Source organism: Passer montanus, unplaced genomic scaffold (assembly GCF_014805655.1).
Source record: "Passer montanus isolate IOZ18808 unplaced genomic scaffold, ASM1480565v1 scaffold18, whole genome shotgun sequence".
In the NCBI taxonomy this organism is placed as follows: domain Eukaryota; kingdom Metazoa; phylum Chordata; class Aves; order Passeriformes; family Passeridae; genus Passer; species Passer montanus.
The window spans coordinates 8,124,174-8,141,942 of NW_024365381.1; the positions used below are offsets into that span (position 1 = coordinate 8,124,174).

The 17,769-nt window shown below is 40.5% G+C and overlaps 1 protein-coding gene across 2 annotated transcripts in view; it reads right to left on the reverse strand.

Annotated features, from left to right (window-relative positions):
• The window catches only part of DCAF5 (DDB1 and CUL4 associated factor 5), a 67,907-nt gene extending 50,144 nt beyond the window's left edge, over positions 1-17,763 (reverse strand). Inside the window, exons 1-5 of one of the 2 annotated variants that reach the window (XM_039705190.1) lie at positions 17,516-17,763; positions 7,971-8,114; positions 3,705-3,741; positions 3,076-3,215; positions 887-1,016 (exon numbers count right to left, since the gene is read on the reverse strand). In XM_039705190.1, coding sequence (XP_039561124.1) covers positions 887-1,016; positions 3,076-3,215; positions 3,705-3,741; positions 7,971-8,114; positions 17,516-17,729 — 665 coding nt within the window. In that variant the 5' untranslated portion in view covers positions 17,730-17,763. Of the gene's footprint in view, positions 1-886; positions 1,017-3,075; positions 3,216-3,704; positions 3,742-7,970; positions 8,115-17,351; positions 17,406-17,515 lie in introns of those variants that run through there. The other variant, XM_039705191.1, reaches the window with a different exon arrangement.
• Between the last annotated feature and the right edge of the window lie 6 nt (positions 17,764-17,769).

A 17,769-nucleotide genomic window follows, 5' to 3' on the forward strand; every position in this document is an offset into this window, starting at 1 on the left:
CAGTGGTAGCAGCTTTAGATCCATTTTATTTTCCTAAGCCAAGCATACACCCTTCTCACTGTGTTTTGGACATATCTCTGATCAAGCATAGGAGGAGAGCTAATGGCTGTCCCAGAAAAATGGTAGCTGAAAGCAGACTTAACTCCTGCATTCATTTATGTTACAGCTGGCAAGCAGCCAGACAGCCCACCACAGATTTTTATGATGGAAAAATGAACATTCACAATCTGAAAGACTGAAAAAGCTTAATCTCTCATGCATGCCAAAGTCTGGTACCAGACATTGCATACATCCACTTTAGAACCCAGTCTAACCATATTTCAAACTGCAACCTAATTGTCTTAACTTGTTTTTAGCTCTATGCAAAATCTGGAAGCACATTAGACAGCCAAATGATTATACAGATGTCTGTATCACTTAGGAAGCCATGTTAAACTCATAAGCACTGAGTAAAAAGCTGCCTTGACCACACTCTCTACTCAGCCAATAAAAACTGAGCTGGGCAGGACAAACAACTGTAAACCAGGCAGTGCCCACCACAGCTTCTTCCAGTAGTATCAAAAGAGTGTTAAATATAATGATGAGAACTTGACACAACATCCAAGCTAATTTGCAGTGGTGAGGCCAGGCAGGCTTTGGAACCTTGACTTACCTTAAAAGTCACTTACCTTAACACTGAAGATTTAGCCCCATTTTAAATCAAATTAGACCACAAGTATGAAGAAGAATATCAATTATGCAAAATAATTTATTAACGACACTGCTATGAACTTTGTTCTGCATCTTTTCTTACTACCATATATACTGACTTTAAAAAATTCAGCATGCCATCACCTCCCAAGGGAAAGAAATAACACACCATAAAACAAGGACAGCCAGACCATACCTCTGAGGCTTACGGATGTCCCAGAGTCCCACACCTTCCTTCGAGTTGGCAGTAGCCAGTAATCTGGGTTCTACTGGATTAAACATCACACTGTGAAAGGCTGATGGGTAGTGTGCCAAGCAGAAGGGCTCTGTTGAAAAAGTTGAAATTTCAGACATAAGAACAAACAATGTATTCAACTGTTCAATGCAAGGAGTTTGGCAGCTGAATATGGAAACAGCATAACAAGATCTGAAGATATGGAGACATGTTCAAACCACTTCTCAAGCTGACACATCCAAAGCAATATAAAACCTGAAGTTTTAAAATCCACCCACATGTACATTAATTCTGTCTAAATATGGAAAAGGACACACACTGAATTTCAAGACACCATTTTCTTTATGGAAGGTTATCAGAGTTTAAAACTAGCTGTTCAAAGATCAAATATTTGAATCCTTTTAAGGTTCATGACCAAATGCTCATCTGACAAGGGCTATACATGGAGGAGCTTCTGAAATCTTCCTAGGATTATATGCCTGAGAGTTTCCACAGCCTCTGCTGATTACCCAAACCATAAATGTAGCAGCAATTGCTTCTAAGGGAGAATAATATTACAAGAAGTGAAATAAATTTGTATGAAACTCAGCTTAAAGCAAACTGCTAACTCTGGGGAAAAGAAGCTTACCACCTCTTAAGTGCTGTAATAGCAGACAAGAAGGGTGCTCCTCTTGCATAAAAAAAATGTTAACAGCTCTTGCTGTTCATACACAGAGTAGAAAACATGCTCATTCAGATTCTCCCTCTCATAAGACTGTGTTTGGGCTGCTACTGTGCCTTATTTATTCCATCAAAATACTGTCTCCATGAAGAGTGGGGAAAAGCCTTGACTCTGTTACCTTCTCTCTGCTTCTGTGAGCTTTACATCTTTAAGCACAGTCTAATTCTCTTCCTTGTTTGTATCTTTTGTGGCATGCTGCCACTCTTTAAATCAACTAAGAAACCAGAATCAATCTCTATTTTGAGCCAGGGATTTGGCCAGACTTTCCCATTCACTGTTTGCTTTCCCATTCACTTTGCTTTCCTGTGTCACTAGCGTGCTAGGGAGACAGTTATTGTCCCTATCTGAGCCACCGAGTGCAGCCCCTGTAGCCCCACAAGCACCTCCAGATATGTCATTTTCTTTCCTCACTTGCCTCATTACCACATATAAAACAGGGTTAAGCAGGCAATCCTCTCAAATTCTCAATACCTTGAAAGCATTGCCTATGGTTTCAATGAGACAGAAGTAACATTTATTTGTCTTGTCTGTACCCTCCTTCCATGCTCTATTACGAGTATTTTCATCAGGCATTTTCCTTCTAAGAGTTTCTTTAGCAGTGATGAAAACAAAGGTCTCTGACCACAGATGAAGCTCCATGGTGTTATTCGTTGTCATAAGTCAAAAGTAAAACCAAGAAAATAAGCCAACTTTTGTTCTGCTAGTCTGCCCAAAGGCTTTAGAAATTGCTGCTGGTCTGCCAGCAGCTCCAAATAAGGTTTAACACCAAAACTGACCTTCTATGTTTGCATCATCAAATCAGAATCCTGCTGGGACATAAAAGGCTGTGTTATTAAAATGGCAGCCCCACTGAGAAGCAAAGGCCTGCATCAGCTGAGTGGAGAAACAAATATCAGATTGCCAAAGGGGCTGGGTTTTAAAATAAACTTTAAATTTATGTATATTTCCTTAGTCAAATCATTCACTAATCAGTCACTAATTACTGGTGCTTCCCTTCCTACCTTTATTATAAATAGATTGGCACCACAGTTTCTTCTAAGATATCAAAAGTTGCCTTTCAGCCTGTCAAAGAGAGATTACAGGAGCTAAACTAATGAGGCACTAAGTCATTTTAGTGAAAAGTAGGGGGATTACTTTTCTATTGTTCCTTATGCTCATTCACAATTGTAGCTCTTATACACTGGAGTATTAACATGTTTCTGAAGTGAGTAGCTCAACACCATCTTCAATAAAAATTATTAGCCATTTAAGACAGTAACAGAACTGTAAAGACCAGGGCTTGCCAATCATTGGCCAAAAGAATTATGCCTCACTTTCACCTTTCTCCAAGACTCACTGTATCAACTGTCCCAGATAAACATAACTTTTTTCTTCCTTGCCTCAATTAATTCTTCCTAAATCAATTATATTTTCCTTCTAGAGATCTTACCTCCATGGGAAGACTCTCGGATGTCCCAGATCAGAACCCGGCCATCATCTGATGAGCTAGCAAAGATGTTGTCATTTACTGGGCTCACTGAAAGGCCATACACTGCATCTTCATGGGCAAACACATCCAAGGTCTCAGTGCTGGAAGAGAGACACAACACTATCATTCTTCCTTCTTTTGCTATTGTTTTTTAAACTGAAGTATTTACTGCTTACCTACCTAGTCATACTTTGTGACAAAGTTTCTGTAATTTCATAAGAAGACTCTTGTGTTTAATTAGAGTAAAAACCAAACAAAATACCCACATACATTTCCATCATGCTATGAGGAAAAAAAACCCTCAATATAAATATTGTATTGTCAAAACAATACAGAACCCAAGTGCTGAAAAAGAATATGGGATGATAGGAAATACTTAATTCCAGTTATGAATTTAGTTATCTAAATTCATAAATAAATAAATAAATAAATAAATAAATAATATAAAGAAATATAAAAAAATATATGAATAAAAAACAAATTTCAGTATTAAAACACTGTTCTCCTAAACCATTAATTTAACACAGAAAATGCCTCTAGTGAGTTGACATTAAAGGAGTTCTTGAAGCAGTGGAACACAGTGTATTTACCTTTCAACATCATGAAGTATAACTTGCTCATCATTGCCTGAAAAGAGAAATATAAGCAATTAACACAATGTTCTAGTGGTTAAAAAGCATTATTGTGAAAAAACCCCAAACCACTTTTTTTTTAAAAAAAAATTACAATTTCAAAACCAATATTGAAACAGAGAAGACCAGCTCAGTTGCTACATGGTTACCCTCTGCTCAGTTATATGAAAGGTTCCAGGTGATACCACCAGTCACCACCAAATGCACCAACTGTTTCATCTGCTACTGCTCAACAAATAATTCTATTTAAATATGCTACTTATCATTCTTTGTCCAGTTTGAGCTTAAGTTTTGGGAGATTTGAAATAAAGACTATTACATAAAGCAGCAGAGCACTTTAAACTCTGATGAAAATACATCTTTCTTCCTGCTCAAAGGATGCTCCATAAAAAGATTGTGAAAGGTGAAAAGAGATGTCATAAATGAAATGCACGTGGCTCCCTGATCAAATATTGCCAGCTAACACTGTCAGCACTCCGGGTTTCGCAACCATTGAGAGGGCATGAACGTGGCAGCCAATGTAATTTTTTCTGTATTAATAAAAACCAAACCAAGTAACCAGAAAATCATGTCACTTCTCTTTGATCACACCAATTGAATACAATGGAAACTAACCACATGTGCACAGGCTAAGAGGGTCACAGCCGCCAGGTAATTCCAATAGCTCATGCAGAGTTTTTCAAGCTATAACAACACATTATTTTTTTTAGTCTATGTGCTGAATATTTTATTACCTAAATTGGGCACCTCCTCTTTAGAAATATTTAAGGACACACACACACACACACTTTTATATTTAAATTAGAAAAAAAAACCCATAACCAGAAAGCAAAGTTATATTTTTATGCTCTGCATATCTTTGTAGTTGTGATGTAGAGTTGCGACACTTTCCTAATGTACACTAAAGACAGAGGTTCAGAAGGAGCAAGGTTTCATGTTATGAACATTCTTAAATGTTCAATTGCCTCAGTTTTCATTTGTCCCATGTATATTTCAGTTGTATTCTGTCTCAACAGAGAAATATGAGAAAGTTTCTCTTTGACTAAGGAAGTATGAGATCTTCTACAACCATTTTCTCTTTGCCCAGACCCCCAGTAAAATCATGCCAGCCTTAGATTACTGCAGTAGCTCATCTTTTCCATGGTACAATAAACAAGTCATTTAAGTGCAAGTGTCCTTTGGTCATTAATTGTATTTTGAACTGTCCATTATATATTACCACATACTGTTTATACCTAGTAAACAACTGTAGTGCCTACGTATTTCACCAATGAAAAACATTGGTGAAATGTTTTCATTCAGCCCAGTTTCTCCAATGACAAAACCTCCTCCAGAGGACACTCCTGGCTCTTCAGTCTCCATCCAATATGAACAAAAGAATCATTCCAGTTGCTTAGTTTCAGGCATCCAGTCATCATGGGATCAAATTCCCTTCCATCACAAGCTCCAAAATGGGAAAGAAAGAATGAGAGTGGAATAACCACTGTTTTTCTCTGTTGTGCGTGTGGGAGGAGAAAATGGTGACAAAAATCTAACCACAAACTGGATGCTTCTGGTAAGGATTCATCCCTGCAGAAAACACCACTGCTGTTCAGCCCAGGGAGGGATTCCCACTTACACTTTTTACTTTAACACTGGAGACTTCATTCTTCAATGAGACTTACTGGGTCGTAATTGTGTACACAACTGTGTCATTTAAAATCTCTCTTGTTTTGACAACTGCAGTAACAACAATCAGAAAGACAGGAAGGATCTGCCATTCCCTTCAGTTAAACTTCTAAGATGAAATACCACAGAGCACATACAGAGGAGCACAGGTAAGGTGGCCTAAACCCCACATCTGTCATATAAGCGCTAAAAAACAAATTCAATTTCGTGTAGGTTTATTTCAGCTTTTCATATACCTAACATTAAGTGCAAATAAAAAAAAAGTCCATGCAAATTGCTAGGAAGGGATCTTGCATTTCAAATGCTGCTGTTCTCTCAGTGTGTGTGGACAGAGAAGGGCAAAAATATTCTTCAGAGATGGGAACTTTTCTGGGACAGTTTTTTCTTCCAGAGATTACATGCAAAACATTGTCCACTCAGTTCCTGCCTTCCATTTTTGTAATGGCTACATGGGGTGCTTCCTCCTTCAAAGCAAAGAGCTCTGAAATTCCTTGGATACAATCCAATTTGTACTGAAGTGGAAAATCCCTTCTCCTCTATTATCAAGAGTTGCTTTAGAGAAAGGTCATCAGATCCTAAGTCATTAGTCATTGGCAGTCATTTATTTACAGTATAAATGGAGTTCCATGTGACTTGTGCTAGTCTACATATGCTAATTTTTAGGTTTGGAGTTTTTTAAAGTATTAATTTTTAAGTATTCCAACTTCTGTGATTTAAAAACAACTCCAAATTCAGGTGTGGGTGACTGTGTGACAACCAGTAGATCTTAGAACCCACAATTCTTTCAGACTTTTTAATAATCTCTCAGAACATCATTGAGTGAATAAATATAGCTAGCCCCATTTTACCAGCAGAGATAAAACAGATGGTACATCTAGGCCATGCAGCAAAATGACTCTTTACAAGGGATCCAAGAGTCAGACTCGTAGCCCTTGCAGATGAGCTCACTTGATGGAGGAACTGATAGAGTTCCTGACTCCTCCAATGGAAATAATTTCTGGCAGAGGCACAGGGTTTTTATGCAAACTGGAGGAGGAAAAATATATGAGAATGGCCAGTTTCTCTGTGCATCAGCTGTCACAGCTCATCTAACCTGGCATCTTAGCAAAAATCCACTATAATCAATTATATTTATCTTTAACTGCAGGTGTTAAATTCAGCAACAAGGTACAATCAAGACATTCTTCTGCTTTTCCTGTGAAAAACAGCAGCCTCTGACAGCAAAGCCCGATAGACAGAGAGCTGAGTTGGACACGAGAAAATACCATTCCAGCTGGACAAGCAAGATTTGGCACACTAAATTTCTTGAATATTCATGTAAGGTTCCATTTGTCTAAATTCAAACTAAAGTAAAAGAGACTCTGGCCCAAAATTCTCTGATACCACTTGTGCAGATACATTCATGTGCTGCTATTTTCCTCATAAAACTAACAGCAGTCCCCAGAATAAGAAGATAGGCATTGCTATTTGAAAGTCTAGGGGTTTATTTCACCTGAGAATATAACTGAATCATTTCATCCTTGAAATTTGACACCAGCTTAAGCTTTGCCATGTTTTTTTTCCTAAGGGATATTATCATTTTAACACAACATTGAAGGATGAGAAGCTTCCACCATTCACATGCACTCAGAATCAATCTCTAGCATTGATTTACAGTTCACAAATCTTGGGTCAAAAAGGTAATGGAGGGCTTTGACCCAGGAGTCTCATAGTACCCTAAAATAAGTCTAGCTGTATGTTAATGGACATATTGATGAAAGATACAAATTCTCACCTATTCTGTGACCACGTTAGATCATGGAAATGAAGTACAGCAGAACATGGCACTTAACTGCATTGACACATTTGTGCCTTTTTTCCCCCCAATTCAATTTTCCTGCCCACCTCAGCACTTGATTTTTAAAGTGGTGAAATGGACCTAAATAACAGAAACTATTACTCCAGAACAAGTATATGTCCACTTCCCTTACCTTAGTTTTAAGACCAAATTAAACTTTCTATTAAAAAGTAGATTTATATTAAAAAGAAATGAGAGCATTGAGGGTTATCAGAGCCCAATGTGCCAACAGCTTTAAAAGGCAGAGGCTTACCAGTAAGAACTGAAACGTGGTCTAAGAAAACATCATCCACCAATAGATGGCAATAGTCCTTCATGAGCCATCTAAAGGTGCATTGAAATCAGACAGTAGCAGAAAAGATTTTCAAGCATCAGGCTTGAGTGCCAGAGAGAATGCAGGGTCTGCTCTCAGCACAGTTAAGAGGGAATAATAAAGACAATGTTTTCCACAGTCTTTAGCACAACAGAGGCAGACTGGACCCAGGATTCTCATGATAGTTTGAGACATGATGAGCTTACACCAGGGTTTGGAAAAAGGCTTGACAAAATTAAAAATGTTGTGCTAGCTAAAGGATTCCCTGTTCCCAAAAAATTACAATTGCTGATTAAGAACACCTTCCAGATCTCATTTGGGGCACGATCTCACTTGCTCATGGCATCTACTCCAAGGCATTCACAATACATATTCATGTGAAATCAGGACACTCTTCCTTCCTTACCTCCAGAGAAGACTTTTGTATTGCCACTGTTAAAAGCCAGGCAGAAAATGTTAGAGTGATGCTCCCCTTTCAACTGAATTGGTTTGACTCTTGAGTGGATGGCTTCTTCCATATGCCAAAGTAAGACTCGACGGTCATCCCCTCCTAGAAGAAATAAAGGAAATGTGCATTACTGCCTGAGCCTGGTGCAAATTGATTATAGACAAATTATTTAACTCTGCAGCTATTCATAGAAAGCTTTGCTAAAACCTTAATTAGCATAAAAAATGTATGCCTTCTTGGATATATAGACACACATTTACATTAAGATGTCACGCAGTCAGGTATTCAATTAAAATTAATGACAACAGAGCAATCAGCAGGAAAAGTTTGAATTAAACAGTTGCCATTCTGCCAACACATAGTGACAACCTATAGCAACCTAGAAACTCAAAAATTTACTGCTATGCAAAATTCCACGGTAAGCTGTAGATGAATTACATGCCAAATCCACATATGCATGTTAGCAAAATGCTGCTACAGTAACTCCTTTTTGCCAGCATTTCTTATGTAATTCATGAAACATGAACTTTTTCCCCCTTTCATTGACAACTATATATCCTCCAGAAGTCTTTGCAAAGTCTTCATAGCATAGGTTGGCCCAGGACTGATAAAAGATAAAAAAATTTACTGAAGCATTCAGAAGTCTTCAGCACATACAGTTATGCCAGGTGTCTAGACCTGTAAAGGTTAAGACAGATATTTCTGTGAGGTGAAGTCCTGACAAAGAGAGTACCCGGAGAAAGGAAGTTCAAATCTCTTGCTTTATATCTTGCTGTACTCCTAATTGTTTGCCTACATGCAGTTCTCAGTTCAGAGCTCTAAGTGCTTCCTTCTCTGTATGGCAAACAGTTATACATAAAATAAATATTAGACTGTTTGTGTTTCAACTGCATTAAGTTATTATTTTTTAGGAAAAGAAAAAAATCAGGATATTATTGTACTGGTCAGCATTCTCAGCAGCAATTTTAAATATGTGAAAATTCTGAATAAGGTTTCTCCAAGTCAGACTCAAAATATTTTTGGTATCTGTCTTTAATAACAAATGAAAGAGAATGGCATCACAATTGAAAAGTGACACCAGAAACATGCTGATTACAGTTAAAACATTTTACTTATTCTTTGCACAAGCAAAAGCCTAAACTCAGAACCTTTTGAGCTGCTATCCAGAGGGCAAAGGCATCAAAAGACAAAAAAAAAAAGAAACAAAAATTACTTGGCCTGCTGTTTACTTACAAAAAAGGTAAATGCATTAATATATTTAATTACTACTGTTAATCAGATTTCTTAGAATTTTCACATCATATGTTGCTATTAAGAAATTTTCCCGTGGAACTGAGTTATGTCAAACATCCTACAAGTAAACAGTCTCTCAGCCCTTGAGTCTCCTAACAGATTTTATGACACTTTGATAGACAGCACAGCAGCATGTTATGATTACCCATGCTCCATGAAACTGCATTCCTCCTCCTGATTTTGTGCTTCACACATCAAACAAGAGTACATGATACAAAGATTTGTGATGCATTTGATAGCTGCTAAGAACAACTCAGATTTGATGGATCCAAAATCTCACAGTAATTTATGGTCAACTAAACTGATGGAAACTTATATTCCTTTCTGTCTAGAAATAGGAGAGAAAGTTGTATTTGCACTCTAGTGATTGCAGATGAACTTGTAATAAGGAGACATAGAAATACATGAGTGTTGAAACATATGACCACATGATTCAAGTTAAGATTAAGAAGTAACTGTCACACTGAACATAACTACTTCCCAAAGCTGCCAACCACCATGTCATAATGTTATCACTACCTGAAAAATAATTTAAGCAACATTTAACACAGGTGAACGCCAACATTGCTTCTATCAGACTTCATTTATTGCCTTCTGTAAAAGACATTTCAGGGCAAAACATAGTAACATATTGTTATTTGTTACCATAGTAAAGTAATTTGCAAAACCACTGCAGAAAGTCTACACATCCTCCTACCTAACAGCACAGCCATCTAGGTGTCTCACTTTAACAGTAAACTCATAATCATTTACACCAACCACTGTCCAGATTAAAAAAAAAAAAAAAAAAGATATCTATATAAAACAAGCATTACTGTGGTTCCCAACACACATACAGCATGGTAGGAGTAGGATAATTTGCAGCCTGTGCAGAAAATGTTTGATAGTGTGAAAAGTTGCCACTACCTTCTATTTTATAAGCTCCTATACCTTAGTGCCTGTTTATCTTCAAAACTACTTTTCCTATTGAATACAAATGTCTCTCTCTTCCCAGACACCTAGATTCCCATGAAACTTTGATGGTGGCACATTGCATATCTTAGGAACTTTTAAATGCTCCCCCCACTCATGCAGTGCTGTCCTTCCTCCGTCTATGTACTCCCTATGTCTTTGGGAACTGCTACACCTTCTCACGCCTCAGTTTTATTCCTCTCATATCCCACTGAGACATAAAAGTTTAACAAAATAATAAATTTACTGTGTTGAAAGTGTGTTCTCTTCTAATTCCAATTTAGCTATTCTAGAAATACTTGTAACTCAAGGCCAGTCCTACCAGAAAGAAAAAGTTACCCAATGTGTTGAGCCACAGAGGATTTGTGGCAAACAAGACACTTTAGCAATCCCTACACCCTCACACAAAAGAACAAGCAGTGTTAAGTCACAGGCAAATAATATCCAAGAAAAGGCAAATCTTAAGTGACAGAAACCAACAAATGCAATCTCCATCACCCAAACCTGGCTCTTACCATAAGAGGGAAGAAAAGAGGGAAGTGCACATGAATGAGCAGGTATACAGGGGGAAAGTAAAGAAAATGTGAATATATCATTTTTATGCTCTGTAGAAAGGAACTATGATTCATCAGACAAACTGCATACACATTATGCAACATAAGGTACAAGTCTGAGAATTACAGGAAACTTCAGGTCTGTAGGATTTGTTCTGTGCAGTAGATTGGCAAATGCAGATTAATTAAAACACTCTTAAGTTATGGTGAATTCATTGTGCATGTACATCAACTCTACAACTGAAGTGGAAGCCACATTCTTCAAATAATATAGAGCATATACCAACAGCAACAGGTTCATCATATCTGGAAAACCTGGATATATAGCTTAATATCCAAATACCTTAGCAAAGCTCCACATGTGGATTTTGTGGAAATTGAAGATCCACAGAGAATTTGTAATTTTTGAGTCCATGGTGTCAGAAACAGCAAGTTTGACACCTACAATGAGGAAATAGCTTCACTTTCATCTTATTCTGCAGATTCTGTTTAGGACTGTATGACTGACAATTTGAAAACTAAAAGTTTGTGTGACCCAGCTAAGAACTACACAATGCCATTCTACAGTTATTTTTCAGAAAGGAATCACATTTAAAAAGATTTCATTAGTCAAGTACTTCAGTACTTGTTACAGGAGCAGGGTCAAACCTGTAGAAACATTCAAACCCAAAGAGACACAGTAAGAGAAATCTATTTGTTTTAGACCTAAAATAGTTTGAAGGGGGCCAGAACATACGCTTGCCAAAAGTAAATCTAGTCCAAACAGTATGTGCATAGCTCATGCAACACACTTGAGCTCCTGTGTTCTAACAGAAGCACTTCAAATCATACCATCAGTACTGAAAAACTACAGTTTTAAAGTTCATTAACCTTGCTGGTTGTGGACAAAGCTCAAAACCACAACTCCCCTTTATCTTCCATATACAGGTCCATTGTTAAAAGAACTTCCATGGCAAAAGAGCAATACTGCTAAATCATAACATGAAAGATCAGTCTTATTGCTTCAGTATCTACTTCAGAAGTTGCATGAACCACAGAAAGTAGGATTGGATGGTATTTCAAGAAGCTGATCACTTAGTTGGCCTTGGCCAACGGCAAAAGGCCAGGCTCTGTCAGAATTATTCCCAGAAGACAAGTCTGTAGTTTGCTCTTAAAAAAATACTGCTGAGGAAGATTTCATACCTTTCTTAGGCAGCCTATTTCAGTTTTTCATTATCCTTGCCATTAGGCAGATTACCCTATTATATCAAGCCTGAGGGTGCAGTTTGACATGACACGTAATCCCACTCCCCCTTGCCATGTGCTCCTGCTACTTTCCCTTCCATTGGATTCAGTGGCTGTTCATGCATAGGGTAAATTAAAGAAGTTGACCTGACAGAAAATCAGCTGACAGACAAACAGCCCCTCTACACCCATTCTGTCCCCCTGATCAGATGGTTCCATCATACCAGTTTCAGGCTTTAAATAACGAAAGTGCCACTGTGCAAATAATAAAGAAGAGAAATAAGTGAATGAGTTACAGGATGAAGAGAAAGTACAATATCAAACAGCACCCTAAAATCTTTCTTCCTATAATTTGAGACCATTTCCTCATCCTATTCCCAGTAGACAAAAAGAGTTTACAACTTCACATAATAATAATTAAAACCACCTTTATGCAGCTCAGGACTTGCATTCCTACTCAGCTGTTCTTTCTGTAGATTAAATGGACCCCTTTCTTTCACCATTTCATTTTTCTAGGCCTCTGATCATTCTTCATGCCCTCTTCTGAATTTTCTCAGTTTGGGCACATCTTTCTCAACCAAAACTGAGCACAGCACTCCATTTGAGGCCCCAACAGCACCACAGCAGGTTGATGTCACATACTATGTCATGTCTGATCACATTTATGTTGTGATATTTATGCATTTGGATCCTTTTCTACATGACTATGGGCTAGTCTCCATGGTGTATTCGTAGAGTCAACCATTTTTATTCACATGCTTTAGGTTGTACTTGTCCCTCTCAAAACACGTGACATTTTTTCCCATGTAATGTATCTTAATTAACTTGAAATTCAACTCCTATTCCCTGAAATTTTTGCTGCCTGATCCTATCTTTCCTGAGAAATTTTATAATTTCTCAGACATTAATTAAAACATGATGCAATAACTGAACCTAATATCCCTCCTGACACAGAATTCTGCTTGATACAAACAGACTAAGATCAGAGCATCCCTCCTTAAAACATACTTGATAAACAATCCCCTTATTCAGCATAACACTCCACAACTTTTGCTAAAGTCACCTCATTCCCCTCTTTTAAGTTCATGCTCCTTCAGATTTATGTAAAAATTAAATGACAGATGCACTTCCAATACTTTCTATCACCCTCAGAAATTTAGGATCTTAGAGCAGCTATTAACTTTTGCATTATCTGGTAGGAGGGGAAAAAAAAGCCAAGAGAAAACTTCTGGGAAGTACTGTAATTATCTGGAACATGCAGTTTAAAATATGGAAAAAAAAAAAAAGAAAAAAGTGGGAGGTTCTGATAAAGATACACATGTTTGTAAAAGATAGCAGGCATGAAAAATGACAGTCAGATAAACAGGAAAACATATCCACCAAACCTAAGGATGGGAGAAAGTCTATTACACAGACCGAGTAAAGCTGAGTTTTAAGAAGTCAATTTGCAGGAGATACTTGGCAAATGTGAGGGAAGCAGTTGGTTGCATACCATTGCATGGTGGTTTTAATTTCAATGCATGGACAGTCACATGTTTCTCAAACTGTTAAAATAAAAAAAACACTTTCTAGTACATAAAGTGTTGTAAAGACACATTCTGCCCAATAGAATCTTTCAACTCCATCCAGAAGCAAGTTTTAACTAATTTCAACCCACTTAGACATTTTTTATATGTTAAGCTTTCCTCTTCCCTTGTGTCATTCTACAGGTAGTTTTTTTATACTTGTCACACTACATCTTCTCCTGAACGTCCACCTCCTCCTTCCAATTACTTCAATTTTTAAAAATTCTTGTTCTTATGTCAGTCCCTTCTTCTAGCACCCCTGTTCCAAATCATTAATCTCTGCTCTTCTTCCCCTCTACAAAGTGACACTGTTGAGGTGTCACACAGGCACAGAAAGAACCTCTAGACTGTCCTCCAATTCAGTCTGTGGACCTCAACTTTTTAACTTTGAAACACGGTTAAGAACAAAAATAAATACTATTAAACATGTACTTTCCAATACAAGATTTGAAGAAATTAAGATACCAAAGAGTTGCAAACATGCTTTCGGAGGGCCTGCTGAGGCTTGTCCACACCAAAGTTCTCTCCAGAATCCTAAAAAATTATCTGTAACTGCAATATAAACCCTGTTTAAGCAGTTTGAATTGTTTACTGCAGCAGTAATCATTAGCCTTACAGACTTGCTTCTGTGAGACACATTAAAAAAAAAAAAAAAAGTGGGACACATACCCAAGAAAAGTATTCCAGTCAAGTGATGAGAACAGCACTAACTTGGATGCAGGCTAGTATTTCAATGGCGTTGCTGTAGCCACTATGAATGCACTGTACCAGCCGTACTTAAAAGAGTTTTAACAAGGTTTAAGTTTTTAACAAGTCAATCAGCCAAAGCAGACTTCTCTAGGTTAAGAATATACATATTACTTAAGACAGAACAAGTGAAAAGACTGCTCACATTCTCCCTTTTCATGCACTCCAGAATAGCTGTTAACTCTCCTAGCTGCTATACATGCAGTTAGAAGCACCCAACAGCTCATCCTTCTCTCCGCTGACTGTTTTGAGGGATGAGAGACTCTCATGCCACCAATTCTAAGGCTTTATCTGCATTTGGAAGTCTTTTGAAGCAAGTTTTCTACAAAACTTCAGAGTAGAGGCCACTTCCACCTTTCCTTTACCTTTCCTCGTTGCTTTTCTTCCTGCTGTTGCCATTTCTCAGAGCTTTAGGATCAAGTATGGCCTTTAAGAGGAGTGCTATGAGTGCAATTTTAATGAAGCTTAGTCTTATAATGGCATGCAATTTAACAGAGTATCCATAAATATTTGGACTTTTAATTTATTCTTTTTGACCGAAGCACATAGCTGTTGCTATGGCCCATAAAGCATTCTAGATATTATGGTCATGGACAGTGTGAAAATTTTTAAAAAGAAAGTTAGCATAATTAGAGCTCTTCATTTTCTTAAGGCATCAGCAGAAGGTCAGACTTAAGGTGATCTGTTCTCGGTTGTCCCAAAGTTATGTACTGCTAGCACATGTAATTTTTTCTTTTTTTTTAGGAGGGCAGAACTCCATTAGCATGTAAATGGAGGAAAACCTTACCCTCTTTGAACATTCTGAAGCTCTACGACATGTTAGGAAATTGAAAAGTGGACATCGCTTGAAAGCATTCCTTTTACACACACTTTTTAGATATCCACTAGATGAGAACTCTGCCTTCGTTCTTTCATTGCACCTACCTTGACTCAGGCAGTTTGGACAAAATGAATTCTTAAAAGTCCATTCCAGTCCTGGACTGTTTATGCTTATACCTAAAGAATGGATGTCAACATAGCTAAGTGCATTGATGATATGGCAAGACCTAAAGTATATCCTGAGGCCTTCTTGAGCAAGAACAACAGAAAATACTAGTGGTACTTCCATCACTTATGGAAAATTTTTTAAAAAGCAGACACACTTGTAGCACTTTATAAGTAAAAATACACCACTCTACTTTCTACTGGAGAAGGACCAGTACAAACCAGTATAACTAACAACTGGGACAAACGGGAACTTCAGAATGGGGGAATCAGCATTCCCTTCCAATACACACTCACGTTTATATACATATATATATGTGTGTATGTATGTACGTATACACACATATATTCACAAGCTAAATGGACGCATATCTCAGAAGCTGCATGTGCACAAAGATAAAAGAATCCCTAACAGTAACACTGAGATCCTTCATTGCCACTTCAGAAATCACTGGAAATATGCTTGAAGTTTCTTCAGGTAAGAATGTTAAATTTAGGAAGGTTTCAGTGTATCAGCTTCCACTCCATGTTTATACAGGGTTTCTATTCTGCCCTTGCTTAAAAGTAACCAGTCACAAAAACTTTTATTGAATGCTCCTTGAAGTTATTACTGATACCATTGTGTGATACAGTTCACCTCTGCCCAGATCCGGGCAGTACACTGCTCAGCCATGCCCCACCAAATTCCTCAGCAGCCCCTATCGCCGCTTACAAGGTGGACAGGCAAAACCGAGGCGCTCGGTTAATAACCAGGTCAGCAACCCCCAGGCAAGCGAGACCACTCTCCACAGAGCTGCCGAGGACCTCTGCGATTCCCCCGAGGGCAGCTGCCCCGCACGAGAGGGAACGGGCTTTTCCCGCTGCCGCGGGAAGGAAGGGCCCTGTCGGCAGCTCCAGCCGCGGGAAGGGGGCCGCTCCCTCCGGCCGCTTTCCCCGGGGGCGAGGGGCGGCCGGGACACAACGCCCCCCGGCCGCGGCCTGCAATGGACACCGCGCTCGGCGGCCCTGCCCTGCCCTGCCCGGGGCGGCACGATACGAGCGGTCCCTCCGGGGCCGGCAGCTCCCTCCCCGCCGCTCCAAGGTCTCTGCCCCCTCGCCGAGGAGCGCGGGGTCCGAGGGCTTGGCGGGAGAAGAGCGCCGCGACCCCTCAGCGCCCGAGCCCCCGTGGCGCCGCGGGCGGGATCGGCCCGCGATTCCCCGGCCTGTCGCTAAGAGCCGCCCGAGGAGACCGCGGCCTGCAGCGCCCGGCCAGGCCCCGGCCTCAAGTTGCCTCCTTCCCCTGCCGCCCCTCGGAGCCCGGAGGCGGGGAAGCAGGAAGAGGCACCTGCGCCAAGCACTGCTGGGGTGGGGGGAGGCGGTCAGCCGGCCGCCGAGCCCCGCAGCCCCTCCCTGGCTGGGGGTGCAGAGCCTTTCCCCGTCCTCGGTGTCGCAGCTGATGTCAAGCCCTCGCCTCCCTCCTACCTGACAGCATCCCCCACCCCTATGGCTCCCTCAGCCCGAGCAGGCAACAGAGGAGACCTTAAGCCAAAACCCATCACCACAAATATCTCCCCCTCTTTCACAAACGCGCCCTGCAAGTGGAGGGAGGAGGAACAAAACAAAACCCGACTCCCCTCCCCCAAAAGAAGATGAGGTAGGGGTGGCCCCAAAGTGACCAGTCCCTCGATTAAACAGATCCGGTTCCCGCCCGATGCCGAGCGGTACTGCAGCCCCCCGGCCAAAGTCGGGGCCGCCGCCCGCCCCCGGCAGCGATTGCTGACCCCCGGCCCGGGGCACGGCGCTGACAAATGTCACCCGGTGCCCACAATGAGCGCCGCGGGGATGCTTCTTCTGCCCCGTCGTCGTCTCCCCAAAATAAGAAAATCCTCTTTTAAGAGGAAAAACACGCGAGGCATCAAATAAAAGAGCACCCCTAGCTCCCACCCCCAGCGCCCGGGAAACACTCTCGTAAAAACTTTGACCAGGGCTCCCCCCCCTATAATAGTAGAATTTAAAACCTGTCAACCATTTTAGATCCCTACTTGAGAAAACATCATTCCCCGGCACCGGTGGATTTGGCAAACGGCTCTGAGCAGCGCTGCCGCGGCTTCCCTCCCCCGGGCCGCAGGGGAGGCGGCCGGGGAGGAAGATGCTTCCTGGGGAGGGGGTGGCGGGAGGGGGCGAGGGACGGGAGCGTTCGCTTTACCTGAGACCAGCCACTGGCCTCCATTGTTGGAGAATTCAATGGCATTGACACAGCCGAAGTGGCCCAGGAGGTCCTTCTTGTAGAGGTTCCTGCAGCCCCGCAGGCGTCTTCGCTGGAAGTCTTGGGTGAGCAGGGGGTCCCCCTCCAAGCCCCGCTGGGACAGGAACCCCACCACCGACCGCATGCTGCCCCCCCGGCTGCCTCTCCTCCTCATGCTGCCGCCTGCGCCGCTCCCCGCCGCTCCTTCCCCCGCC